This window comes from Callospermophilus lateralis, chromosome 11 (assembly GCF_048772815.1).
Source record: "Callospermophilus lateralis isolate mCalLat2 chromosome 11, mCalLat2.hap1, whole genome shotgun sequence".
Lineage (NCBI taxonomy): Eukaryota > Metazoa > Chordata > Mammalia > Rodentia > Sciuridae > Callospermophilus > Callospermophilus lateralis.
The window spans coordinates 602,707-628,758 of NC_135315.1; the positions used below are offsets into that span (position 1 = coordinate 602,707).

A 26,052-nucleotide genomic window follows, 5' to 3' on the forward strand; every position below is an offset into this window, starting at 1 on the left:
CACACCCCTCGGCCAATTAGGAGCTTGAGGAGGACGGTTCGGCCCCCCACACCTATTGCGGGGCCTAGGCCAATCAGAGAGGCAGAAAGGGGCGGGCCCTTTCATAGAGCCAATCAGAGTGTAGAAAGGGGCTTAGTCGCCCCTTCCGATCCTCCACGGCCCTGGTCGGGTCTCCCTCGAGCTTCTGTTTCGTGCTGGGCGTGGGGCCATGACTAAGCCACGTTTATGAGGGCGAGAGGATAGAGCGAGGGCGGTCCGGAGGAAGGCGAGACGGGGCAGTTCCGGGACCCTCCGGCGCCATCAGCTCAGCTTCGGATGCTCCCTCCCACCCGTGGCTCCTTTTGGGCGGAGACGGGACCGCCATGGCCACCCTGCAGTTCGTCACGTAGACCTTGCGAGGGTGTGATGCGCATGCGCCGCGGGTTGGCCCACGTGGGCGGGGTCTGGAAACTGAAAGTCGGTGTTCAAAGGAGGCTGTTGGTCCCTGGGTCTCGTCAGTGCAGGGAGTTTTGTTTTGGCTATCAGAGAATGAACCCAGGCGTGCCTAACCAGCCCTTTTTATTTTTATTTTGAGGCAGGGTATGGTTGCTTAGGTCCTTGGTGAGTTGCCGAGACTGACCTTGAACCCGGGATCCTCCCAACTCAGCCTTTCTAGTGGGGTCCATCACAGGCGTGTGCCACCGCTCCTGGCCAAGGGTATTGGTATTGGTATCCAGCCCTTAGGCTTCGCGTAATTAAGAACAGTTTTTGTTCCTCCAAGAAATTGGTTCCTGTGGAGCAAAACTCATTTGTACTTATAATGTGCAGGGCTACGTGGAAACATTGGACTTTTTAATTACAAACATGCTGGGTACAGAATAAGAAATGAAAAACCTAGTCAGGCACGGTGACACGCAAGCAGGAGAATTGCAAGTTCGAGGTCAACCTCAATAACTTATCTAAATTCTGTATCAAAATAAAAATAAAAAGGGCTGAGGATGTAGCTTCTTAGTATAGCCGCCTTGGGCTCGCTTTACACAAATCTTCCATTCACCTGGTAAGTGCTTGGTGTCACATGAGGTACACAAGCCTCCTAGGAACAGCCAAAGCTCTACTGTTTGTTATGTAGCTTTGAAATGGTACAAGCACACCGTTTACCTTGTGAATATTTTTGCTGTAATAAGAATTGGGAGCGCATTCTCTGTTCCCTTGGAGAGAGTGGCCTCAGTTAGAACCACTGAGAACTTTATGACCTCCTTCTACCCTGCAGAAATGTTACAGCAAACCTTATCCCTGTACGCCATATATGAGTTACTGACCCCAACACTGGACTTTCACATGCATATTCTGAAGGCTCAGGCTGGGAAAACCCTGGAGCTTCGAAGGCCCCTCCTTCCAGGTCTTGTAACCATGGTACACTTTATGCTTTGAATATAGCCCTTGCCACTCTACCGCTGCAACTTAGAAATTTTTTTTTTTTTTTTTGGAGAATTTTTTTTTTTAATTTTTTTTTTTTTTTTTAGTTATGGGCGGACACAACATCTTTGTACGTGGTGCTGAGAATCGAACCCCGGCCGCACGCATGCTAGGCGAGCGTGCTACCACTTGAGCCACATCCCCAGCCCTTAGAAATTTGTTAAAATTTTTTTTAGTTGTAGATGGACACAATACCTTTATTTTATTTATTTATTTTTATGTGGTCCTGAGGATTGAACCCAATGTCTCATACCTGAGAGGCAAGTTTTCTGTCACTGAGCCACAATCCCAGCCTGCAACTTATTTTTTAAAGGGACTTGTTTTATTCTCTAACAGCCCCCATTCTCCTCCTACCTAACCTCTCCCCCTCCCTAATCTTCAGAAAACAGGATTGCCTTCCTTTTCCATCCTGGGCAGAGTTATCTGTCCTTGAGTATGCATCCATGATTGGAACTAAGTAATTCAGACTTGGGGATGGTACCAGAAACTCAGAAGTGACTATCTCCCAAATTAACAAGTGAATTACAACTCCAGACAGGAGGAAAAAAAAAACGTGGAATATGGTCTTTAAAAGCCCCTGCTTCCCCTGATGGGTAGAATTACAGCATCTGGGATATGAGTTCCCCTGTTTCTCCCTTGCTAGTGTTATGCCAGATTCGTGGGACCCAAAAAGACCTCCAGGAACCGAATCCGATGCAATCACACAAGAGTCTTTATTGCAAGCTTGAGCCTGAACTCACAACCGTTCCTGACGCAGCAGTCCCAGGGAGTGAGTCCCAGTCCTTTGTCCAGCGTCATAACCACACAGCAAATCATTCCATACCACGGGAAAGTCAAACAACAACTCTTAACATTGGTTAGCACATTCACTGGTGGGAACAAGTTGGGTAGAGTGATTGGTTAGTACAAGAAGGGTATTTCATTGAACTGATTGGTTTAGGCCATGAGGGGTGTACATGCTAAACTACATGGTTTCCCAACATGTTATCAACCACCATAAACTATTGGGGGGTCATCTGGCATTCCAGGTATTTTCCCTGTCTCATGCTGATTGGAGGTTGCTAGGGGGGGTTGCTATGGGTCCTCATCTAGCCTGAGTCAGGGATACCTGGCACCCCAGATCTCTCCTGTTATTTGTAGACAAACAACTCAGCAGGGTGGATATGTGCTTAGGAGTGCTCTGTGGGTTTTTCCAAGGACAAGGGTCATGCCTCCTTCCTTTGAACAGGTCTTGAGGTTGAAGCTGCTATTATTTGTTTTTAAAAATGGAGTCACATCAGTTTCTCACTTGCAAAGCAATAAAATGTCTCCTTTTCCTCAAAACCATGTCCTTGTTATTGGGTTGGCATTAGGGACAAGGCCTGAGCTTTTGGAAAAAGACAAGTTCACCTAGAACTGCTCTAAATTGGACTTCACCTTCTACAGGTTGTCGCGATGGGCAAAGGGTTCGACTTATGCAGTCAAGGAGAAATAAAGAATGTCCATGTGCTTCTGCCCTTTTCAATGCTTTATTCACTCAAATCAATACAATTTCACTCTACAGGTTAATCAAGAAAATGATAATCCTTAATGCTAAGCACTGCAATACTCATGATCAATTCACAAGAAACGATTCTAGATTAATTCTAGGCACTGCAAACACACTTAATCACGACAGGCTAATGCAGACATTCCCACTGCATGCCAGTTCAAGTATCAGATCAAAAGTCTCAAGCCTTAGGCTTTAAGTCCAGCAGATGGACATTCACTCTGACCACAGTGATCAGGTCAGGAACCAAGGCAGGCTTCTCCTGGGGTGGAGCTGACAGCCAACTGAGGAGAGGGTCCTAAGGAGAAGTTGCTGTTGTCACCAGGGTCAAGATGTGGCTGTAGAATTTGAGAGTGGTGAGGAAAATGCAGAGGATCAGCAAACTATGAAAAGAGTTGGGGTGTCAGTCCAGATCCTCATCAGGCTCTCTGGCATGTGGGCATCATTGTCGGCTGGCTGAATGTCTGTTCATTTGCTCCATCATTTATGCTAAATCGTGAGGCTTCTGACTGTCCCTTCAATCCCTATCAGCTGCTAATTTCTTAGTGACATAATTTGTCCTGAGGTTAAAGCATCTGGTCTGGTAGTCCCCATCCTGATTTTCTTGCATGCCACAGACTTCACTCTTGAGTTTGTCAGGGTGGGGAGAAGTGACTTGTTTGTGCCTGAGGACCACACTGGAGGGCTCCCTAGGTGTGCCTGGTGAAACTACAGGTTTCAAACTGGAGTTTTAAAATGGAATTGCTGAGGCTAAGGCCTACGGCCATCCTTACACAGGATCTTCATTCTAAGCAACTAGATTTATGTCTTTTGGAACTTACTATTCTGTTAATTAACTTCACTTATTGGGTGGGTTCCTGTGTAAATCATCTGTTGTTCGCTCCCTTTTTAAGCATAGTGAACCAAAGAGAAAAAATATCTTAGTATGGTGAAGGATAGACCCACCTACATCCTTGTAGATGGGTCTGAGAATTAAATAAGACAGATTAGCTTGAGAAAAAATACAAATATATTTACAAGTTTTAATGGCACAGGAGCCTTGTGAAGAAATGAGGCCTTGAGGCAGCAGTTAGAAGGCAGTTACTTATACACTGGGGTGAATGAAGAACGTTAGGGGGCAGAAATGTGGGGAGATTTAAAAAAAAAAAGCTATTTTATCAGTCAGTAGGGTATCCCTGCCTCTTCTCTTCTCCTTGGGGATAAGGACACTGCTTTTGTTTCTAGTGCAGGGAGAAATCTTTGATAGAAGGATCCAGTCTCCTTCTTTTAAGAAACAGTGAGGGGCCTGGCCCAGTTGCTTAGGCCTCTAATCTGAGCCATTCAAGAGGCTGAGGAGGAGAATCCTAAATTCAAGGAAAATTTAGCAAGGCTCTGTCAAAATAACAAGGGATAAGGATGTATCTCAGTGGTAAAGTGCCCATGGAATCCATCCCCTGTATTGCAAAAAAAAAAAAAACAAAAACAAAAAAAACAAACCAGAAACAGACTGAGGTACAGTGCATTTGGATTTTGTCATTTTTCAAGAGCCTTTAATTCAAATGGTCAACATGCCAGTGTTAGGGTAGCTGGCGCAAATATCCACGAAGGACACATCTCTGAGTTCAAGCAAAGGTTTGTTGACAGGAATATCTGCTAGGCTGCCCTTCTGCAAGGCGCAGCAGCCTTACGGAAAAAACTTCTCAACTACTAGTCAAGTACAACAGAGTAGTTTAAAAATAACCCATCTGGTCCTGTGATTATGATGTGGCATCTTTGCTGTGGTTTTGGTAGTTAGGGACTCTTTCAGGGTGGGCCTTAATGGGAAGGTCATGCCTGCATGGGTGGCAGGTGCTGATTTTCAAAATGGAGCTACTTTGGCCTAAGTACCTGACAGACAGAAGAGCATATTTTAATCCCTTCAATGACAAGAAACCCTGTGGTAGAACACTATCCCTTTTTTTTTTTTTTTTTCGGTACAGGGGACTGAACTCAGGGGCACTGGACCACTGAGCCACATCCTCAGCCCTGTTTTGTATTTTTTATTTAGAGACAGGGTCTCACTGAGTTGCTTAGCACCTTGCTGTTGCTGAGGTTGGCTTTGAACTTGTGATCCTCCTGTCAGGCTCTGGAGCTGCTGGGATTACAGGGGTGTGCCACCACGCCTGGATCATATTTGCAATCTTTCATGTCCTTTTTCTCTTGAGACAGGGTTGGTACCCCTAGAATGGAGCCACCCTCCTGCCTCAGTCACCTAAATGTGCCTGGCTTACATGCCCTTTTACAAATATAGAATACAATACACTTTTCTCTACCTTGCCATTTTCAAGTAGCAACGGATGCCCCAGCAATCCACATTTTCTTATAATGTGCCTGTTGCTGAAAGCTTGCTCCTTGTTCCTGATGCCAATCCAATAATGACGACATGGTTTTGAGAAAAAGGAAAATGAAGGTTTATTGATTTGTTTCTGGGGACTCCTGTCCCAGAAGCTATAATTCTGCCCATTATCATGAACCGGAGGGGGAGAGTTAAAGAGGTGGTTCAAAGGCTACATTCCAGGTGTTCTGTGCTGGAGCCGTAATTCACTTGTTAATCTGGGAGATAGTCATTTCTGAGACCTTCTGGTACCATCCCCAAAGTCTGGATAACTTGTTCCTATGGTGGCTGTGTACTCAGGGACAGATAAGTTTTTCTAGGTTGGGGAAGAAAGGTAATCCTGTTTCTCCTGAGATTATCAGAGAGGTACAGGGAGAGCACAGCAGTAAGGGTTATATTCAAAGCCTACCGTGGACCACTGTCACACTCCTATAGGGGCAAAATTTCTAGGGTCATGGATGCTGTTGCCTGTACTTTCATAAACTCGTCTCATACAGTCTTGTTAATATCTTGCTTAAATTATTAATCACATTCTGAAGGCCGGCCCTGCGGTGTTGACCCAGCACCACACGGACACCTAGACTCCAAAGCCACTGAACCCGCAGCACTCTGTCTGAACATCGCTGGTGCCACTAGCTTCAGGTGCTCCACGGCAGCTTTCCCGGGCGCGCCCGCCTGCCGTGGCCCTCGGGCTGGACCGTCTACGAGCTGCACGCACGCACGGCTTCCGCCGCGTCGCAGCCCCAGCACGAGGTCCGTCCCTCCGCGCCGGGGCCAACTGGAGGGGCCGGGTCAGCCGGGTTCCCAACGGCCGGGCCACGGAGCCCAGCTCCCGCCCGGAAGTGAGCACGCCCCACCCAAAGCCCGGCAGCCACGGCCCCTCCCCAACCCGGAAGTCCGCAGGCCCCGCCCCATCGCGGTGTCAGTAGACCCCGTTTCAATCCTAGAAGTCAGCAAGGCCACGCCCCCAGCTCCGGAGGCGCGCAGCCCCCGCCCCAACGCGGAAGTGAAGAGCCCCCGCCCCCACCCCGGAAGCTTGTGAGGCCCTCCCCCGACCCCGCAGTCCGCGCGTCCGGCCGCCCGGCCTCAGGGTCCGGAAGGCGGCGCGACCGACCTCGCCCCCTTCCCCGGTGCCGGGCCAGGCGCAGGCGGTGCCCGCTGGTCTCCCGTGTCGTGGGCACGCCCCGCGCGGTCCCGCCGTATCTCTGTGCTCGGCGGTCTTCCCGGAGCTGGGGTCCTCGCGGTGGGCAGGGTCCTGACGCGGCACTGCTGACCGGGACCCGGGACGGACAGCGTGCTGAGCAGACGGCCAGCGGGTGCGTGAGCGTGAGCGCCGGTGGAGCCCCGGAGGCCGAGGGGGCCGTCGCGTGCTGCCCTAGGCTTCGTGAGGTTTGGGTCGCGCTGGGAGGCAGCGGGGCGGCTCCCCGGGCGCGGTTGGCCTGCGGCCCGAGCCGCCCCCGCCCCTGGATCGGGACTCGCGGTGGGCACGCTCTCGCTTCCCTCTTCTGGCGGAGGCCGGCGCGGGGCGGGTCAGGGTGGGCTGCCGGAAGCCCGAGAGTGCGGCGGCTCAGGGCTCTGCCCGCGCCGGGCTGGGGCCCTGGGCAGCGTGGGCAGGCAGTGGTGTTGGAGCGGACGTGAGCCGGGAGGCCAGCTCCTGGAGGAGGAGCCCCGGGATCCGGCGGTCGGTGCCCACGGGCCGGTAGCTGGCCTTGCTGGTGGGCCTCTGGGTCCGGCTGTGGCGGTGGCAGCCTCCTGACTCCCCTTCCCCAGCCCCGCTCCTGTGGCGTGGAGCCGAGTTCCAGGGATGTACATGCAGGTAGAGACTCGCACCAACTCCTGCCTCCATCTGAAGAGGGCTCCGGGCATCCGGTCCTGGTCCCTCTTGGTCGGTAAGGCTTTATAAATTCCCCCAGAACAGAAAGACTAAAAAAAGGGTGAAAATAAAACTATTTCCTCTTTTTTTCTGCCCTCAAAAGTACCAGCTGTCTTTGCATGTTGTTAGGTTTTTCCCGCCCACAACGCCTTTGGGAGGTGCTTCATTAGCACTGTGTTCTTCCTTCCTGATTCTACTCTGTCCCTGTCTTTTTTGTGGTGCTGGGGATGGATCCTAGTGCCGCGTGTCTTCTGCGCAGGTGTTCTGTCACTGCAGCCCCAGCTGGGTAGTGCTTTTCTTAAGTCACCATATTTTCGTGTTTTTTTTTTTTTTTTTTTTTTTTTTTTTTTTGTGGTAGTGGGGAATTGAGCCTAGGGTTATTCTTCTGAGTACACCCCCACCCTTTCCCACTTTAAAATTTTAGGACATTCTTGCTAAGTTGCCTAGTCTGGCCTGGAATTTGCCATTCTCCTGCTTCAGCCTTCCTGGGAAGCTGGGATTGCAGGCATGTGGCCACTGTGCCTGGCCTATACTGTGTTTTTAAACGAACATTGGGCTGTTCCTCCACTCTGTACTTGGTGGACTCTTCCTGCTGTACCAGTGCACAGCAGTCCTGCAGTGGAGAGGGCACACTGGCTGGGCAGGCAGGGGCTGCAGCATTGGGAGAGAGAGTGGGACTCTCACTGGCTCTATTGTAACGTACTCCTTGTTCCTCTCTGCAGGAATCTTGTCAACTGGCCTGGCTGCTGCTTACTACAGTGGAGGTAAACTACACCATCCCTTGTAACTTCCTCAACTGTTTGGAAAATAAGGAGGAAAAAAAAAAAACGTTTCATGTGTGCATTTGTGGTGTGGCCTCGGGCATGGCCAGCATCTCTGCCTCCTCACCCTGTACAGTGCTACCTGTGCTACCTGCCTGCACTGATGGGTACACCCCAGGTGGCCTGCATCTTGCATGTCAAACCTCAGGCATTTTCCTGTGTCATAAAATAGTCTTCCAGCTAGGCACCGTGGCCCACGCCTGTAATCCCAGCAGCTCGGGAGGCTGAGGCAGGAAGATCGCAAGTTCAAAGCCAGCCTTAGCAACTGTGAGGCACTCAGCAACTCATTGAGACCCTGTTCCTAAATAAAATACACTGGAGATGTGGCTCAGTGGTCGAGTGCCCCTGAGTTCAATCCCCGACCCCCATACACACACACACACAAAAAAAAAAAAAAAAAAAAAAGATAAAGTCTTCCAAAGAGCTCTTTAGCATTTGCCCAAGGTGCTGCTGCTGCATTGAGCATCTGTGTTTCCCACGTTCCCACTCTTAGAAGTTTGCCAAGATGAACAGGAGCTGGGCCCTGCATGCTTCCCCAGAGCTGAGAAGGCTTGTCATGTGCAAGTCCTGAGTAACCAAGATAAAACCAGCAGCACGGCTCGCTGCCTGGGTTCTCACAGGACAGTCAGTGTCTGGGGAAAGGTCGTGCCAGGCAGGGCTCCCTGTGGTTGCATAGCTTTTTTTGTGGGGGGGGTGGGGTATCAGGGATTAAACTCAGGAACACTTGACCACAGAGCCACATCTCCAGCCCTGTTTTGCATTTTATTTAGACACAGGGTCTCGCTGAGTTGCATAGCACCTTGCTAAATGCTAAGGCTGGCTTTGAACTCAGGATCCTCCTGTCTCTGCCTCCTGAGCCGCTGGGATTACAGGTGTGTGCCTCTGTTCCCACCTGGTTACGTAGCTTTGACCCATCACTTATGGTGGGTGTCCTGTGTCTGCCTACAGATAGCCTGGGCTGGAAGCTCTTCTATGTCACAGGCTGCCTGTTTGTGGCTGTGCAGAACTTGGAAGACTGGGAGGTAAGATGTGGGTGAGGGTGGCAGAGTGCCCCTCTCTGGAGAGAGCATATTTGACTGGCCTAAAGGTGTCCATTTAGTTGGACACAGGCCCTGGATGTTGCTTGTGACCATCCTGGGCCAGGAAGTCTCTAGAAGCTTCCCAGTGACTGTTTCCACTAAGGAAACAATCGTTACCTCTGGGGTTGCTGTGGCACAGAGGGTGTGAACCCCCTGCTCTTCTGCCCTCCGGGGTCCTCAAAGCCACTTGGTCCCAGGATGCTCTTTTTTTTAAAAATATTTGTTTTTTAGTTTTAGGTGAACACAGTATCTTTATTTTGTTTCTATGTAGTGCTGAGAATTGAACCCAGTGCCTCACGCATGCTAAGTGAGCCCGCTACCACTTGAGCCACAACCCCAGCCCCAACTCCAGCCCCAACCCAGGCTGCTCTTGACTCTGCCTTCTTGATGGCCCTGCTACTATGCTGTCCTCTTGTCCTAGAATGGGTGCCTGCTCCACCCCGCTGTTTTCCTACTATGACTCCTGCATGGCATGAGTCCAGAGAGTGGACCACAGATGCTGGGCTCAGGCATCTGGGGTTTGGGTTTTGCTCAAGGGTCTCCTCTTGAGCATCCACATCAGTATGGGTGGGATGGTGCCCCGGTGCCCATTTGGCCCCTCCCGGAAGGTCTGTGTGGTGAAGGTACATGTTTCCAGGAAGCCATCTTCAACAAGAGCACCGGGAAGGTGGTTCTGAAAACATTCAGCCTCTACAGGAAGCTGCTGACTCTTCTTAGAGCAGGCCATGACCAAGGTGAGGCGTGGGAGTCGGGCATGCGCAGGCCTGAGGGGCCAAGCACACCTCACTCTGCAACTGGGGTCCTCCAGCCATGCCCTGGCCCACGGGGTGTGGGGCCCAGGCAGGCCCTGTGTTCTGAGGACTCATGGGTTCTCAAGGATTGGACTGTTGGGGAGGATGGCCACCCCTTGGAGGCTCTTTCCAGGTGAGTTTGGGCAGTGGGGGTAGGTCATGATGCAGGCAGGCTGAGCTGTACCAGTGAGCAGGTGGCTTTGCAGCCGACACCATCAGTTCCCCATTGGCTCTGCCAGGCCTGTGTTGAGGGTCTGACAGTCAGGGAGTTGCTTACCCTTGAACTTCTGGGTCCGGGAGCTGCTCCCATTGTGGGTTAGTGAAGAGTTCCCCTAAGTGTGCTGTGCACTGTGCATCTGGTCATCTGCTGCCCACTACCGATGAATAGGTGGTTTCACGTACAAGAGTTCATTGGCTGGCGAGTACCTTGTGAGGGGTCAGGCCCTGGGTGCTGCTGGCTTCTCCTGATCTGGGTGGCACTTTAGCCTGTGTGTGGCCCCCAAGCTGGACAGATGAGGACCAGACCTGCCTAGCAGGCTGGGGTAGTGGTATGCTGTTGGGCTTCTTGGTGGATTGTGGCTAGGAGCCTTGCACAGCTGTCCCACTCCTTGCAGGTGGGACACTGCACTGTGATGGCTAGCAGTTTTTCAGCCTTGGGGGAAATTGAAACCTTAGCTAGGGATTCTGCTGTCAGATTGTGGGAAGGCCAGCTTTTACACTGGGCCCAGTAGCTCATGACATGTGTCTGTTGAGCTCGTCTCCCCCCACCCCACAATACGAGAAATTGAGCCCAGGTGCTCCACCACTGGGCCACATTCCCAGTCCTTTTTATTTTTTATTTTGAGACAGGGTCTCACTAAGTTGCTGAGGCTGGTCTCAAACTTGAGACCCTCTAGCCTCATACTCCTGAGTTGCTGGTATTACAGGCGAGTACCACCATGCCTGGCTTGAGCTTGTCTTTCTTACCCAGCTGATGCTTTGGAATCAGGCCTAGGGTACTTCTGCCACCAGTGCCACTGTGATGTTCTCAGCAGAGCTAATGGCGACCTTGCCCACAGCATAGGCAGGTGGAGTTGGGTAGGGAGGGGTACATGACCACTGATCTTTGCACCCCCCCAGTGGTGGTCCTGCTAAATGACATCCGGGATGTGAATGTGGAGGAAGAGAAGGTCCGGTATTTTGGGAAGGGCTACATGGTGGTGCTCCGGTTTGCCACAGGCTTCTCCCACCCCCTCACCCAGAGTGCAGTCATGGGCCGTCGCAGGTATGCGGGGTGGGGCCCGCTTTGGGCAGGACTGTGATCTCTCATTTACCACCCAGTGTCTTGGGGCACAGCGGGTGGGACACAGGTTTTCAGAGGAAGCACAATTGTGGGGGGCTGTGCATGTTTGAAGGGAGCCCTGTGTGGCATCTGCAGGGAAAGCACAGAATGTGGCGGGGGAGGGTGAGGGGTCCAGTTTGGGAGCTGCTGTATTTGGATAGCAGGGGATGAGGCCAGCGCAGGGTATTGAGGATGCATATGCCATGGTGACCTGCCTTTCCTCTTGGTACCTGCCTCCCAGTGATGTGGAAGCTGTAGCCAGGCTCGTCACCAACTTCCTGGAGCTGCACCGCCTGGAGAGCCCTTCAGAACGGTCTCAGAGCAGCGACAGTGAGGCTGACAGCCCTGGCGGCCAGAGCTGAGGCAGGACAGGCACGGGCTCCAGTGGGGTACTTGCCTTAGCCTCGCAGGACTCAAGAGTGTCGTCAGCCATCACAGCAGTCCTCCCTCTGGGCCCTCACCTCCCGGGCAGAAGCCATGTGCCTAGAACAGAAGTCACCCTTACAGCATCCTGCAGCACTTGGAAACTGACAGCTGTTCCACAGGGACCAAATCCCAGTCACTCAAGCCCTGAAGACCTGCGGGAGAGCATCAGCTGTTCCCCACAGAAGCCAAGTGCCAGCTGCCACTGACCTGCCCCTGCTTTGTCCACCTTGTGAGTGGACCCAGGTCCTTCTAAGTGCCCAGCTTGGCCTCCAGGGCTCTAGTCAGCCCCACGGGGCTGTGCCCCTAGGTGTGAGCAGGTTGGGGAAGCCACAGTACCACTCAGGCCAGACAGGACAGTCATGCCGGTACCTCCAGCAGGTGCTCCTGCCCACCAGCCCCCAGCTGGGGGTTGTGGCCCTTTATGCCAAAGTTGGTGTTTTCAGCGGTTGAGTCTGAGATGTTTTAAATTTTCCCTAAAATGAAATATGCAAAGTGCGGCAATATGTTTCTGGCAGCTTGCGAAGCTCCTAAATGAGAAGCACCCAGAACTGGGGCTCATCTTTAGTGTTGGCGGAACAAAGCCAGTTGTAAACCAGAGTGGTGATAAGAAGTTGGATTCAGATGTGTCAGGGGACTCTGGCTCCTGCTGCCCTTTTATTTCAGAATGGTAAAGTTCCACGTGCATGTTGTGAACAGCCCCCTGCTTTTCCTTGGTGTCCAGGATTTTCCCAAAGACAGCTGTGCTTGGTCTGCACAGCTGCCCAGGGCTCAGCAGGGTATGGAAACAGGGAGGCCACAGTGACAGCACAGTGCCTTAGCCTGTGGCAGGGGCCCTCAGCCCTCCTGTGGACCCTGCCCCTCGGCAGTCCCAACCAGCGTCCCAGCCAGGGCTGGTGGGCAGGGGCCAGTTGTGGCCGCCTCACTGAGGTCCTGCAGTAGGTCCTGCAGTTGCTGCATGCTTGGGCGCACGTTCTCCTCCAACCACTCCTCCACAGCGTCTGGGTAGAAGGCGAGCTGCAGGGCTGTCTCCAGCTGCTGGACCAGGGCACTCCACCTGCCCAGGAGGCTGAGGAAGACGGACCCTGAGCTTGCCTGCCAAGGACCTCTGCAACAGCCCCAGGGGTGCACTGCCCCGTGTCTGTTTATTCATAGAGACAAATAGAGATTGGCCACATTTCAACGTCTGAAACTGGAGCCTGCTGTTCAGCTGGCTGATGGTTTTTCCCATGGCATGTGAGCAGGTGGTGTAGCTGGTACCGTCTTGTGCAGTGTAGGAGGGTCTGTTAGGCTCTGCTCACATCCTTGAGCCAGGGAAGGACAGGAGGGCAGAGGGGACTCTGGACACAGGGCCCTCTCCAGGGCCAGGATGGACCTAAGGTGGCCTGACTTCCAAAGATGACCTATGGTCCTGCCCAGGCTTTTAGGCTAGGGATAACCTAGCTTTATTTTGTACCAGGGATTGAATTAGGGATGCTTAATGCTTAACCACTGAGCCACATCTCCACTCTTCTTATATTTTATTTAGAGACAGGGTCTCACTGAGTTGCTCAGGGCCTTGCTAAGTTGCTGAGGCTGGCTCTGAACTGAAGATCATCCTGCCTCAGCTTCCCAAGCCACTGGGATTACAGGTGTGCACCACCTTGCCCAGATGTTAGGGAAGGACGGCACACGTGAGTCATCTAAGATCCAGGGTTATAGCATCTGGAAAGCTTGTCTCAGCTCAACGCTGGTTACTGTGGGCACTGCCACATATAGGGGACAGCTGCTCTGGGGCCAGGCACTTGGCTAGCTACACAGTGGTTACCTGAGCACCTCAGGCTGGATGTGCTGGACCATGACCGGGTGGATGAGCTTCCGCCTGCGATGGTAGGGGCTGAACCAGCCAGTGACATACCTGGGGTGAGTCCACACAGGGGTGTTCTCAGGGGTGCCAACTGGCAAGCTTGGGGCTGCACAGTCACACACCCCTGGATAGCTCTAGAATCTGGCAGGGAAAATTGGAAGTCATGTTTCCTTCCAGAAAGCCTTTATGAGGGACAAGACTGGTGGGGTCTGCTCACTGAGGCACTCACCTGTTCCTCTCTAGCAGTGCGTCCACAGAACTGCGCAGGTAGAAGCTGACTTGAGTGACGAGGGCATGAATCTCACTGCCAGGGAAGGAGCTGGTCCCCTCACTGCCAGAGAGCCACTCTGAGACAGTGGTCCCCAGGGACGGGCAGGGAGGGGAGGACTGGGCGGGGTGGGGCGGGGCGGAGGTACCTCGGGATAGCTGCGGCTTCCAGGCTGGGAAGCCCAAGGAGGTTCTCCACCCTCAGTCTCACGTGCTCAGTGAATCCTCCTGGAACCAGCACAGGCACAGTGCTCAGAGGGCCTCCTCCCTGCCAGGCTCGCCATCTGCATATGGGTCTCCAGGCCCCTGGGCCCTGGATAGCAGGCACAGCAGTGCTGGAACCCACCAGACCCCACCTGCACAGCTGACCCAGGTCTCCCCAGGATGGGCAAGCTTGGCAGTTACTCATGCAACACAAGAGAGGTGTCTGTTACTATTGTTGTTATTCCAGTACTGGGGAATCCGGGATGCTTTACCACTGGGCTGCACCCCACCTTCTTTTTTTTTGTTTGTTTTTTAACTATTTTTTTTGTAGACGGACACAATATTTTTATGTCGTGCTGAGGATCGAATCCAGTGCCTCACATGTACGAGACGGGTGCTCTACCACTGAGCTACAGCCCCAGCCCCAGCCTCAGCTTTTTTCTCCTGCCTCAGCCTTCCAAGTTGCTGAGGTTACAGGTATGGCCACAGCATCTGGCTGGATGTTATTTTAAAGATAAGAGCAGCAAGCATGGTGATGTTGGCAGCTCCAGCACCTGCAGCTTGCCCAACAGTGATGTGTTCCAAAGCAGGCTCCAGGCATCTGAGAAATGCTACCCAGACTCTGCCTGTGTTCCTGGTACCAGGGACTGAACCCAGCATCCTGAGCTATGTCTCCGGTCCTTATTTTGGGACAGGGTCTCCACAGGTTGCTGTACTTGCCTGCCATGGTCTGGGCCAGCTGCTCCCTCGGAGGGGTCAGGTGTAGAGAGAGGGTCCTGCACAGCCTACCTCATGGCTCTCAGGACACTTATGTAGTGAAGGTGGGACCTTCTTCCCATCCCACCTGAGGGCTGAGTCTGAGGGACCCATCCTCACTGGCAGGCCTGAGCCAATCACAGGGCAGCTAGGAGTGCCCTCCCCAGCGCCCCCCCCTCTGTGTGTTCAACCTGTACTGCATGGGAGTCCACAGACCAGGCCCAAATGAGGAGTGGCAGAGCTGGGGCTGCTGGATTGGACGTACCATGGAGCAGCAACTGCAGACAGGCAGCCAGGGAGGGGATCCCCACAGGCAGCAGCTCACACAGCACGGAGAAGTGGTCGTACCTATGTCCAGATGAGGGCTCAGCTCCATGCCCTCAGCCAGTCCACCTGGCCACAGCCACCCAGACCTGAGGAGCGTTTGCTTGTTCTAGGGCTCAAGGCAGGGCCCCCGGGAGCAGCTGGGTCCCTCCCACCACTGGCCAGGGATTTCTAAGTGGGTCCTGTGCAGTGGGAGCCTTTGTCAGGACCTGTTGCCATGCTGCTTTCTGGGAGGGCCTGCAGGGGCTGCCTCTGAGATGCTGTCCAGGCCCTTCCTCCTGCCTCCTAGGGCTGTGCCCCAGTGCCTTCTCTGAGACCTCTGCAGCAGCCTTTGAGCTGGTCCTGTCCTCCACCCCTAGGCCCCATGAGGAGGCAGGCAGGTCAGGGTGGCCGTCTAGGCCCCCACCCGCCCAGGCCTATTCCTAGGCTGTGTGGCTACATGGCTGTAGGGGGTGGAGCCAGGTGGAGGAAGATGGAGGGGTCAGGCAGCTGCTGGTGTTGACCTCACACTCTCATCAGGCTCTCTGCACCCACGTGCTGCACGTCATGGAGTTCCTGGCACTGTCCGTGCACGCAAGGGGGCTCTGCTCTGTGGGGGCCGTCCTGGTGCCCGGGACTCGCACAGCAGGTGTCTGAGGAATCTTCACAGTGCCTCAGCCACAGCCACCCAGAGCTGACCGACCCCCTGCGGGCAGCTTCTGGATAGGTACTGGACCATAAGCCACACATGGACAGCCAGAGGGCCCGGCCACTCAGAGCACATCTCCCCATGGCCCTGCCTCCAGTAGTCTGCTGGCAGGTGTGCCTGGCTTCTGCCCTCTCAACCTGCAGGTCAGGAGCAGAGCCAGGCTCTGTCCAAGGACCAGGGTTTTTTTCTGTAGCTACACTTTTCAAATGGTGTGAAGTCCTCAAAGTGCCCCAGTGTGACCTCACGCCCCTATAAAGTGGCCTTGCTTACTAAGTGCGGAGTGGGGGCTGTGCTCCCAGCCTTGAGCGCCCCAGCTTGGGGGACAGCTGTGGGGCAGGAGGGCTACCTCTCACCCCAGGATGGCCTCCCTGGAGCTTACCTCTGCCATCCAGTCAGGATGATGCCCTGCAGCATGTCCGCTGGCCCACTGCCTGCCACCTGCAGCCACTGCGCATGGTTCCTGAGGTGGTGCTCCATGTGGGGCAGGGCCTGGCTGGCCCCGGTGGCCCCCTTGAAGGCACTGGCAGCCCACAGCCGTGGGAAGCCGCACTCCCGGTACTTCTCCATGAGGAGGACTGGTGAGAGAGCCACAGTGTGAGCAGCTCCCACAGAAGCAGCCTGCACAAAGCCCAGGACACACTTCCTGAGACCCCACGCTGGTCTGACCCGGGTTTCATTACAGCAGAGGAGGCTCGACTTTACTGGAAGAGATGTCAGAGAACTGGGTAGAGAGAAAGAATACGGGAAGGGCTGAGGACGGACACAGGTCTGGGTCTGCTGGGGCTGTTCCCAGGCAAGGGGCAGTGCCTGGCCCTTCTATCACAAACCAGTCAGCCAAGCAGACAGGGCCCTACATCCCTTCAGACCGGGCCACGTTACGGGGTTGCAGGGGATGGGGAAACAGTGCATCTTGTTGCATGGCCATGGAGGGCAGATCCCAGGCAACCTGGTACTGACCCTTACTGTGGATGTCCAGGTCAGCCCCGTAGTCCCAGAGTACAGGCTCCACCAGCTGCGGCACCCCGGATGCTGGGGACAGAGGGAAGCCGTGAGGGCAGATGGACTACCCAGACCACACTCCAGCTCCTGAGACACACTCTTCTGGTATTAAAATGGCAACATACACCTTCTCTCCAGGTCATCTTCCCAGGCTCAGGATGGTGCTAGGTTTCTAGACGTAAATGACGCTGTTCAAAGCTGCCTGCCTGGCAGTAACGGGGCTCCTGAGCTCTTCCTGGAGTGCGTGCTGCTGCCCCACAGCTGCCCTGGCAGCACACCTCCAATTGGAGGTATTGGGGATTGAACCGGGAGTTCTACCACTGAGTCACATCCGTAGTCCTTTCTATTTTTTTCCCCTTAACTTTTGAAACGTCTCAGTTGCTGAGGCTGGTCTTGAATTTGCAGTCCTCCTACCTCAGCCTCCCACATGACTGGGATTAAGGAGTGTACCACCACAGCCAGGTGCTCTAATTAATCTCCATCTAAAAAGGCATGGATAGTGGCTGCTACCAGACCCAGGAAGCTCCCAGAAGCATGGCAGCAACCAGCCCTGGATCCCTGCTCTGCCCTGGGACTCCTTGAACCTCAGGCTCTGGGTGGGCCAGGGGGATGTGCTTAAATGCCACCTCCCTGGCTGGGGAGGTACTCCTCTAGCTCATCTCCAAGATTCAGGTAGGATGAGCCAGGACCCTGAGCCCTGAAGGAGCTGGAGGAGTCCTGTGATAGAGGGAACAGCAACCACAGGCTGCCCAGAGGACTGTGAGGCTGTGGGAAGCCCTGCAGTCCCCCTGCCACGCCCCTGCCCTCAGCAGCCCATTCCAGCAGAGTCTACAGCCACTTCAGGGCAATGTCTTCAGCCTGGTACTCCCAGGGGAATACAGAGGCTCACTTCTGAGACCTTGAGGTCAGAGGTCTTGGGGGGAGGGGCCTGCAGAAGCCCCATCCCAGGACTCTGGGGCCCACCTGTGAGCTGGTCCTGGGGTATGTCCCGCAGCATGTCGTCCCACACCAGGGGAGTGGTGCCGGGGTGTCGGGCCAGCACGTGGCTGGCCACCGCCCGCATGTGGGACAGACAGAGTTTTGCCTGGCTGTTCTGCTCCTGCTGCAGCCACCGTCTTGAGGCCTCCCCCTCACCCAGGTAGTAGACCTAAGGAAGAAGGCACGCTTGGCCCTGGCACTGCCCTGAGCACGTGCTGGGTCTCAGGGCAGACCGTGGGGAGGCAGCTGGGGAGGGGTGAGTCGCTGGTCTCTGCAGGTTTACCCTGCCTCTGCACAGACTCAACTTCACTCGGGACCCCTTGGATGTTCAGAGCACCCCTATGCAGACAGCTGATGGGGCTCTGTCCAGTTAAGGAACAGCTAAACATACACCCTGCAACAGGATGTTCCTGGCCACCCTGACCTGTACACTGAGTATGAGAAGCCGGACACAGAAGGCCACCTGTCCTGTGACTCCTTCCATTTATGTGGAATGTCCAGACCAGGCAAGCACCTTGGAGGCTGCAGGGCTGGGAGACAGGAGTGCAGGCTCTCTGGGGTCAGGGCAGGCTCTGCAGTGAGGCGGAGTGAGGGCGACACAATACCAGGGTGCACTGCAAGCTGCTGAGGTGTGCACTTACATACACACATACTCAATGCAAGCAGATTCACTTTGAAACTGGGAAACCTCAGTGCTGAATGTCCCCAAATGTAGGCCTAGCTCAGGATTCTCCTGGGCTGCAGACCTGCAGAGGCCTCAGGGCTCAGAGCTGCCCCAGGCTCTGCCACACATCTGGAGTCCCACCAGTGAAACGGGCAGGGAGGGGCCACCACATGAGTTAGGGGTCACATCACCAGGGTCTTCCGGGAGCCAGGTTTCCCAGCTAGTGCTTCAGGCTCCAAAAGTAGCACCCCCCTGCCACTCTGTGCTGCACTTCTTTGCTTGGAACAAAGTTCTGAGGGCAAGAATTTGCCCATGCCTGTGGTTGACTGTGCCCCTACTGGGGGGTAGGGGACACTGCACATTCTGGCCCCTGCCCAGGCCAGTGGGTCCTAGTCTCATCTGACACATGGGGTGTCCCATGCAGGCTCTGCAGGACTGCCCCTGTGCCAACCTTCATCCTCCCCTGGGGCCTATCTCCCTGCGCAAGCTCTGTCTCTACTCCAGTCTTCCATTTAAATGAAGCCATGGCACGCTAGAAGGCGGTCCCAAGGAGAGAAGGGCCAAGGGTGTGGGGCTGATGGCACCTACCTCATCACACCCGACATGGAGCCACCGGGCACCTCTGTGCAGCTCCAGGACCTGGTCGATCATGGCTCCCACAAGCGCCAGGGACTCCGCCTCATGGGGGTTCAGGGTGTTGGGGAAGGGCGCCACTTCCCGGAGGTGGGCAAAGGCCGCGTGCTTCAGCACAAACTGTGGCGAGGAGGGAGCTGCTGCAGGCCTCCTCGGCCCGGCAAGGGCTCCCAGCCCTGCGCCTTGTGACAGCTCCTGTGGTCTGCCCAGGAACCAGCTGGGGGTCTTGGGTGGGTGCCCAGCCTCCAGCTATTTAGCAGCCACTCCTGAGTGGAGGGCAGAACTGAAGGGACAGGTTCTACTCACCTCCCAACTAAAGGCTGAGACCTGCTGGCTGGGCATGGTAGAGGTTGGTGAGTCCCCAAACAAGCCCCCAGATGCACAATGCTGCTCAAACAGCCACTTGTGTGAGGGCTGCTTCCTGTGCCCTCCAGCAGGATCCTCTATGCCAGAGGGGCACACTGACAGGGTGAGAGTCAACCCTGCCCCACCCCTTCCCACTCCCCATTCTTTCTGGATGCCATCTGGAAGAGGCACCCCAGAATGGAGGCCCAGGGGAGCAGCCATGAGCAGGGAGGCCAGGAAGGGGCAGGTACAGGAGAGGGGCTGTCGGCAATGCCCAAGGGCCAGGGAAGGGCTAAGCAGGAGAGGACTAGAGCCGTCACTCAGGTGGCAACACAGCAGACAGGTGGCAGCAGCGGGCGAGGTCAGGCTCAGAGCCCAGGGCAGGGAGGCAGGAGGACCTCCTGGGAAAGCTGTGGGGGGACCTGGGAGTGCTGCAGAGCCCTGAGGGAAGGGCGCAGGAGCCCCTCCTTCCTGGGGTGTGAGTCCAGGCTGACACTGAAGTAAATGACCCGACAGCCACCTGACCAAGGCTGCTTTCCAGCAGAAAGACACACAAACAAAGTGGAAGGTCCCCTCCTGCCCTGGCCCGAGCTTGTGCTCTCTGCTGCTCACAGGGCAGCACTTCCAAGGCAGTGGCCTCTTAGTAAGTGGGGCAAGCCCAGCCCCAGGTAGCCCCCACCCTGCACTCACCTCCATGTGTCCGAACGTCTGCACCAAGGGGACCACCTCCAGCTCGCTGAGCCTGGCCAGGCGCAAGATCTCTGTGACTTCAGAGGGACTGGAGGGACAAAGACCGTGAGAGGTCACACCGCTCATCCCTCCTCAGGCTCGGGCTCCTCTAGGACAGTGAGTCCCAGCTCTCCACAGCACCAGGTCCAGGGGAAGGAGGCTCGCCAGGGCAGGGGAGAGTGAACAGCTGGCCCCCAGCCAGTCCTGCCCCGTCCACAGAGTGAGGTGTTTGTGCTTTCCACAGAATCGGACTATATTCAGCCCCTGACCTAAGCATGTGGTGGTCACTCGGGGAAGGGCCCGCTAACCGCTTCAATATGAGTTGTCAGTTATGGAGTGATCTCAGAAAGAAAGCTATCTCTACTTTTTTTTTTTTTTTTGGCGGGGGGTACTGGGTTTTGAATTCAGGGGCACTTGGCCACTGAGCCACATCCCCAGCCCTATTTTGTATTTTATGTAGAGACAGAGTCTCACTGAGTTGCTTAGTGCCTCACTTTTGCTGAGGCTGGCCTTGAATTTGCAATCCTCCTGCCTCAGCCTTCAAGCTGCTGGGATTACAGGTGTGTGCCACCACGCCAGGCCAGGCAAAGCTATCTCTAGTTTTTGAGTGTTCAGAGCATCTTATGAGTTAATCAGTTTACTAATCACATAACGTTTTTACTATAATATACCTGTTTCAAGTGTGAAAGAAACCCTGGTGCTTTTCTTACTGGGAAAGAGAGAAAATATGTTCACAGCTGGGGGTGGAGACACACCTGTCAGCTACTGGGAGACGGAGGTGGAGGATGGCAAGTTTCAGGCCAACCTAGGCAACTTGCGGAAGTACCTCAGCACCCCTGGGTTCATTCCCTAGTGCCAAAAATACAAACACTGAAAATATAAAATATGTTCACCGTAAGAAAAAATGAGAGGGCAAAGAACACACAGAACCCTGCTGCCTCAGCAGGGCGCGCGCACCTCTGCAGCCTCCCATCCGCAGCCTGGAAGCTCTCAGCACAACCAGACGCCCAGAGCCAAGCTGCCTGGGGTGGGGGGTCTGCTCCTTCTCCTCCGCTGTCCTGTGATCCTGGTGAGGGGTCGGACACTTCCTTGAATGCCACTGGCCACTTCTCTTCCCTCTTTTGACTCTGTCAGCTCACGTCCTTTGCCTGTTTTCCTGTGACCTGTCATTGAAGCCCACCATGTCTGATCCTACTGCTCTCTATCCTCTCCCCCTAATCTACAACCCCAGCCCAAGACCAGCCAAGGCACTGGCCGACCCATTACCAGCCTACGGTGCTCGGCACTCAGGCGGCAGGTGGTAGAGTGGGGACCCGTCTGCAGGGCCATGGTGGGTGCTTATGTCCTCAAATTCTCTTCAGGTTTTACTTTTATGATGTGCTAATTTTATTATCAGTTCTTATAATTAAGGACATGCATTTAGAAAGACAGAAAAGGAACATGCCCACACAGTTGGACTCTTGACCATCCCGCCCAGCCCAGGCTTTCCCCCAGGCTGCCTGGTGGTACCTGTACGCATGCGTGGCCCTCAGCAGCCTCAGGCGGCCCTCGTAGGGAAACATGTCTTCATACTCAATGAGGAGGCCATTTGCCCCAAGCGCGTGGAACAGAGGAAAGATCTGGGGGAGACAGGGATGGGGGTATGAAGTGACCATCTGATTGAAAGGCAACTTTCATGCAGTGCTGCACGGACACTTCCCTTTCTAGCCTTGCAGATGGGGGAAACACTGAATCGGGAACATGTTCTTATGCCAAATCAAACCCTCAACTAGGGACACATCCATTTTGAACAGGGAAGGTGATGTGCTATGGACTGAGCTGCCACCCACCAGCAGTTAACTCTGGGGGCTTAGCTGGGGAGCAGGGCTTGGGCCCACAGGCACAGAAGTCATGCAGAGAGGCAGCAGAGGAGCCAAGCCCGGGGACCCAGAGGCGAGAGGAACTGAGGCTCTGAAGAACTGGTCAGCACCTGGTACTGGTGAGGCCTTTCTAAGACCTTTGTCTCCACACCAAGGGCAGAGCTAGTCTTCTCAGCCTGCCCCAAGGGCCCTGCAAGGTCTAAACAGCCATCAGTCTCCAGGTGAGGACCATGGCCATGGCTGCTGTGTCCTGCAACCTGGGGTGACACTGCTGACGGGTTCCTCTCCCAAAGCACGGGACAGTTGGAAGCATGCTGGGTGGGGAGGTGGGGAACGGAGCCTGGCAGCATCTGTGCCTGCCCTCTTGCAGCGCTACCCTGAGACCATCCGGCCAGACATGTGAGCAAGGTCCCCAGGTGATTCTAGCTGTCACAGGACTGCGAACACATGAGGAAGCCCAGCGTCAGACTGGCAGAACCACTCAGCTGCCTTGGACATGTGGGGGCCACAGGCTGTTGCCCTTGACCTGCCCCAGAGCTCTAAGGGTGAGCAAGTTGACTTTCCTGGCCTCTGTCCTGAGCCTGTTGCTTTTGTCACATAGCCTCTCAGTCTTGTGTTGGATTTTCTCTTTTCTGTCATTTTTTCCCAGGCGCCATACTGTCTGTGGCTCTGCTCCTAGCTGTTCCCGTCTCCCGTGTTCTCATCACGATCCACTCCTAAGAGACACACTCTTTCCACAGTGCTTTTGGACTGGGTGGTGGCACTTCTGGGCTGTCTGACTCACGCCATCCTTTCCCAGACTCCACCACTCACCAATCTGTCTGCCTTGCTTTGAGACATACTGGTCCCTGCACGTCTTGCATGGTTGTCACGCTACTTGGGCAGCTGTCCTCTCTACAAGTCTTCATGTCTTCACTGGGCCTTCTCTGCTGTTCTTTTTTTTTTTTTTTTTTTAATATTTTATTTTTATTTTTTTAGTTGTACACAATACCTTTGTTTTAATTATTTATTTTTATGTGGTGCTGAGGACAGACCCAGGGCCTTGCACATGCTAGGCGAGTGCTCTACTGCTGAGCCACAGCCCCAGGTCACCTGCTGCTCAGTTGTAAGAGCAGGTTCTTGCAACTGGGATGGAGATTGCCATCCCCAGGCCCCTCCTCCACTCCATTTCTGCCAGCTCTGGGCCCCTCCCCGGATCTGAGCCTTCTCTTTCCTTCACCCTTGCTGCCCTATACAGTTGGGATTCTTTCCCCAAAATGTTGTTCTTACTCTGTGGCTCTGTCCTTCTGAAAAAAAGTTCTATTATATATCTGAGGGCCTCGTGGCCTTGCTGAGCCCTTATGGTCTCTTTGACTCTTTTTGCACAGTTGGGATTCTTTTCCCAACATTTCTAGAGGTAAAAGTGAGTGCTTACCTCTGAGAAGTAGGAGACCCTGGGTGGAGCTCCTTTGAGGTCCAGATGCACTAATCTCATCTTAAAGGGTGTGGGACCTGACATCTCAGGTGCTCCTACAATAGGACCTTGTGTCTGGATGCCTTCCTGGTAAAGGAAAAATGAGATATAAATAGGAGCAGAGGCTTCTCCACCCTTCCCTCACACTGTTTCAGTTTTGTTATCAGCCTTTATTACCTTAGAAGAAACTCGTGGCACTAACATGAAAATGAATGGAGAAGTCTTCACAATATAGACTTCTGCTATTTAATTGTGACTTGTCCCTAAAATAGCAGAGGCTTGGTTGCCTCATGATTTGATTTATATCAAACAACTGCAAAATTATTGTTTTCAAGGCTCTCTCTCTTTTTCCTTTCTTTCTTTCTTTCTTTTTTTTTTTGGTGCTGGGGATCAAACCCAGGACCTTGTGCATGCTAGTCAAGCATTCCACCCTGAGCAGCACCCTAGCCAAAGTCTCTCTAGATACACCGTCTGGGAGAAAGTAGTCAGGCAGAGGTCTCTGGACACTTTTTATCAGGTCCCGTGATACAATGTTTCTGTGGAAAATCTACCTTCAATTTAATTTTGGATAACCTTAAAATTAATTCCCATTTCTAGAACTCAGGTCAGCTTGGTGGCAGGGCTGAAGAAACTGCAAATTTTACTCCTGAGAAAATTAGCTAGGATTTTAAACCAAGCAACGGTAATTTGAAAGGGGAATGAGTCTCATGCGTATCCGAGTTGACTAGTTTAGACTAATAGAAGAGTCTGGATGATAGTGAAGTAGCGAGGAAAACAGACTCATTTTTTCCTGCCTATTAGAAAAACACAAAGGGTGAGATGGTAAAAGGAGGAAAACGCCACAGGAGTCACTGTTCAGTTTGCTGATCCCACCAGCGTGTTCCTGCAGAGGACAAGGACGCCGGGCCTCCAGGACCCTGTGCTCCCGGCGACGGTGCGGGCGTGCGGGCGGCTGTCCCTGCGGGGTTAACGCAGGAGTCTGACCAGCCTTGTGTGTCAGGTGCGCTTGGGAGGACCCCCCTGAGGGGCCCAAAACTTACCTTGGCCACCCTGAGGGTACTGGCCAGGGGAGGGCAGGTCACTGCAGCCACCTGGGCAGGGCAGGCCATCCTGGCGACCCTGGGGAGGGCAGGTCACTGCGGCCACCCTGGGGGCGGGCAGTCACTGCATCTGGAGAACCGCGCCGCGGTCCCGCAGCCCCGAAGCCCCGACTTAGCGCCCCGCTGGCCGGACTCCCGCGGCCCCAGGTGCGCCGCGCCGCGGACCAGCCGACCCCGCCCCGCCGCTCGGCCGCCGATTGCTCGCGCCTGGCCGCAGCCGGAGGACCGCCGAGCGCGTCGCTCCCGCCTCTCCGCGCCGCTCCGCTCCCGGCCCAGGCGCTCGCCCTGTGCTGGCGACTCCTCGTCGGTCCGGACTCCACAGCCTGGCCCGATGGCTCCTCAGCGGAGGAGCGCGCCCCGGGAGGCCGCGGACAGGGGCGCCGCCGAGCGCGGGCGCCCGAGCAGGTACCCGGACTGCGAAAGCAGAAGGCCGCGGGCGGGGGGCGGGGCCTGACGGGCGAGGGCGGGGCCCGCCGGAAAGGGGGCGGGCCCTGACGGGGCGAGGGGCGGGCCCTGCTGGGGCGAGGTCGGCGCCTCACTGAGCGAGGTGGGCGGAACCCATCTGGGCGTGTCCGGGCGTGGCCGGCGACGTCCTGCTGGCCGGCAGCTGCAGTCCCGCGTGCTCCGGCCCAGAGCGCGCTTGCTGCTCGAGGCTCCTAGCACCGCCTTGGTGCGCTGCAACCCAGGAACAGGTTGGCTCTCACTGAGCCAGGTCTCTGAGCCCCGCTGACCGCTGATTTGCAGGCCAGGCCTCCGGGCGGCGGTACTGGCTTCCTCACCCTGATGCCTCAGCCGTTCCCATTTCAGCAAAAATGGCTTGTGGGTTGCCAGAACCTTGACCTTGTTCCTGTGTCCCTGGCTCGGGATGGATCCCATGGGGAGAGGCATCAAGGTCTGAGAGTGTGTCCTCGTCATCTCAAAACTGCTCCCAGGGCTGGGGACACAGCTCAGTTGGTAGAATGCTTGCCTCGCATGCACAAGGCCTTGGGTTCAGTCCCCAGGACCACAAAACAAACAACAACAACAACAAAAACCCCTGCTCTCCATGCCACTCTTGTGAGGCAGAAGCAGGAGTATCTCAAGTGCCAGGCCAACCTGGGCAACTCAGCAAGATCCTGTCGCAAAATGAAGACTAGGACTGTAGCTCAGTGTAGAGCACCCTGGGTTCGCACCCTGGGTTCATTCCCCTGTGCGGCAAACTGGGAGCACTGCACATGTTGGCCCCCAAGAAGGTGCCATGCCAGGGCAGCCAGAAAGTAGTGGGGAGCAGCATTAAGACAGAGCATGGATCACAGAACCCCTAGAGAGGTGGAGAAAGGGGGGAAGCATGGATCACAGACCCCCTAGAGAGGTGGAGATATGGGGGGAGGAGCACCCTATCAGCTGAGCTGCTGGTGACCTGCTCTGTCCCCTCAGGGTGAACACCATCTTTACAACCTTAGAAGTACATCTTCACTGTAAACCATAAAGTCCACCTTCCCATGGAGTTCAGGGTTGTCCTAGTGATGGAGGAACGAGTGGTGTGGTCTTGGGACTTAAACTTAGAGTTGAGAGCTGGTTAGT

The 26,052-nt window shown here is 54.8% G+C and overlaps 3 protein-coding genes across 4 annotated transcripts in view; 2 read left to right on the plus strand and 1 right to left on the minus strand.

The window, feature by feature from the left end:
* Positions 1-6,248: 6,248 nt before the first annotated feature.
* Cybc1 (cytochrome b-245 chaperone 1) lies at positions 6,249-12,131 on the plus strand. Of its 2 annotated transcripts, none has more exons than XM_076871132.2 (7): positions 6,249-6,652; positions 7,107-7,225; positions 7,932-7,973; positions 8,979-9,052; positions 9,747-9,843; positions 11,020-11,164; positions 11,463-12,131. In XM_076871132.2, the coding sequence occupies exons 2-7, from the start codon at positions 7,141-7,143 to the stop codon at positions 11,581-11,583; spliced, it is 564 nt and encodes a 187-aa protein (XP_076727247.1). In that variant the 5' UTR covers positions 6,249-6,652; positions 7,107-7,140; the 3' UTR covers positions 11,584-12,131. The 2 variants fall into 2 exon arrangements, with proteins under 2 accessions (XP_076727247.1, XP_076727246.1); XM_076871131.2 differs by having other exon boundaries at positions 6,560-6,725.
* On the minus strand, positions 10,680-24,893 carry Hexd (hexosaminidase D). The gene is given in 15 exon segments (XM_076871128.2): positions 10,680-12,547; positions 12,550-12,713; positions 13,452-13,541; positions 13,720-13,821; positions 13,907-13,985; positions 14,983-15,065; positions 16,109-16,304; positions 16,687-16,758; positions 17,692-17,875; positions 18,959-19,123; positions 19,310-19,333; positions 20,039-20,126; positions 21,587-21,696; positions 23,351-23,476; positions 24,430-24,893. Coding segments are annotated over 15 exon segments (1,638 nt in total). The 5' UTR covers positions 24,499-24,893; the 3' UTR covers positions 10,680-12,461.
* Ogfod3 (2-oxoglutarate and iron dependent oxygenase domain containing 3) overlaps positions 24,657-26,052 on the plus strand; it is a 29,391-nt gene continuing 27,995 nt past the window's right edge. The window contains exon 1 of the mRNA XM_076871129.2: positions 24,657-24,894. Within this exon, the coding sequence (XP_076727244.2) occupies positions 24,821-24,894 (74 nt within the window). The 5' untranslated portion in view covers positions 24,657-24,820. The remainder of the gene's footprint in view (positions 24,895-26,052) is intronic.

Excerpts from the sequence above, each read along its gene's own strand:
- Cybc1 (XM_076871132.2), top strand. The coding sequence starts at position 7,141 with ATGTACATGCAGGTAGAGACTCGCACCAACTCCTGCCTCCATCTGAAG. Across the intron at positions 7,226-7,931 it reads GTCCTGGTCCCTCTTGGTCG|GAATCTTGTCAACTGGCCTG; the intron begins GTAAGGCTTTAT and ends TCCTCTCTGCAG. Across the intron at positions 9,844-11,019 it reads TAGAGCAGGCCATGACCAAG|TGGTGGTCCTGCTAAATGAC; the intron begins GTGAGGCGTGGG and ends GCACCCCCCCAG.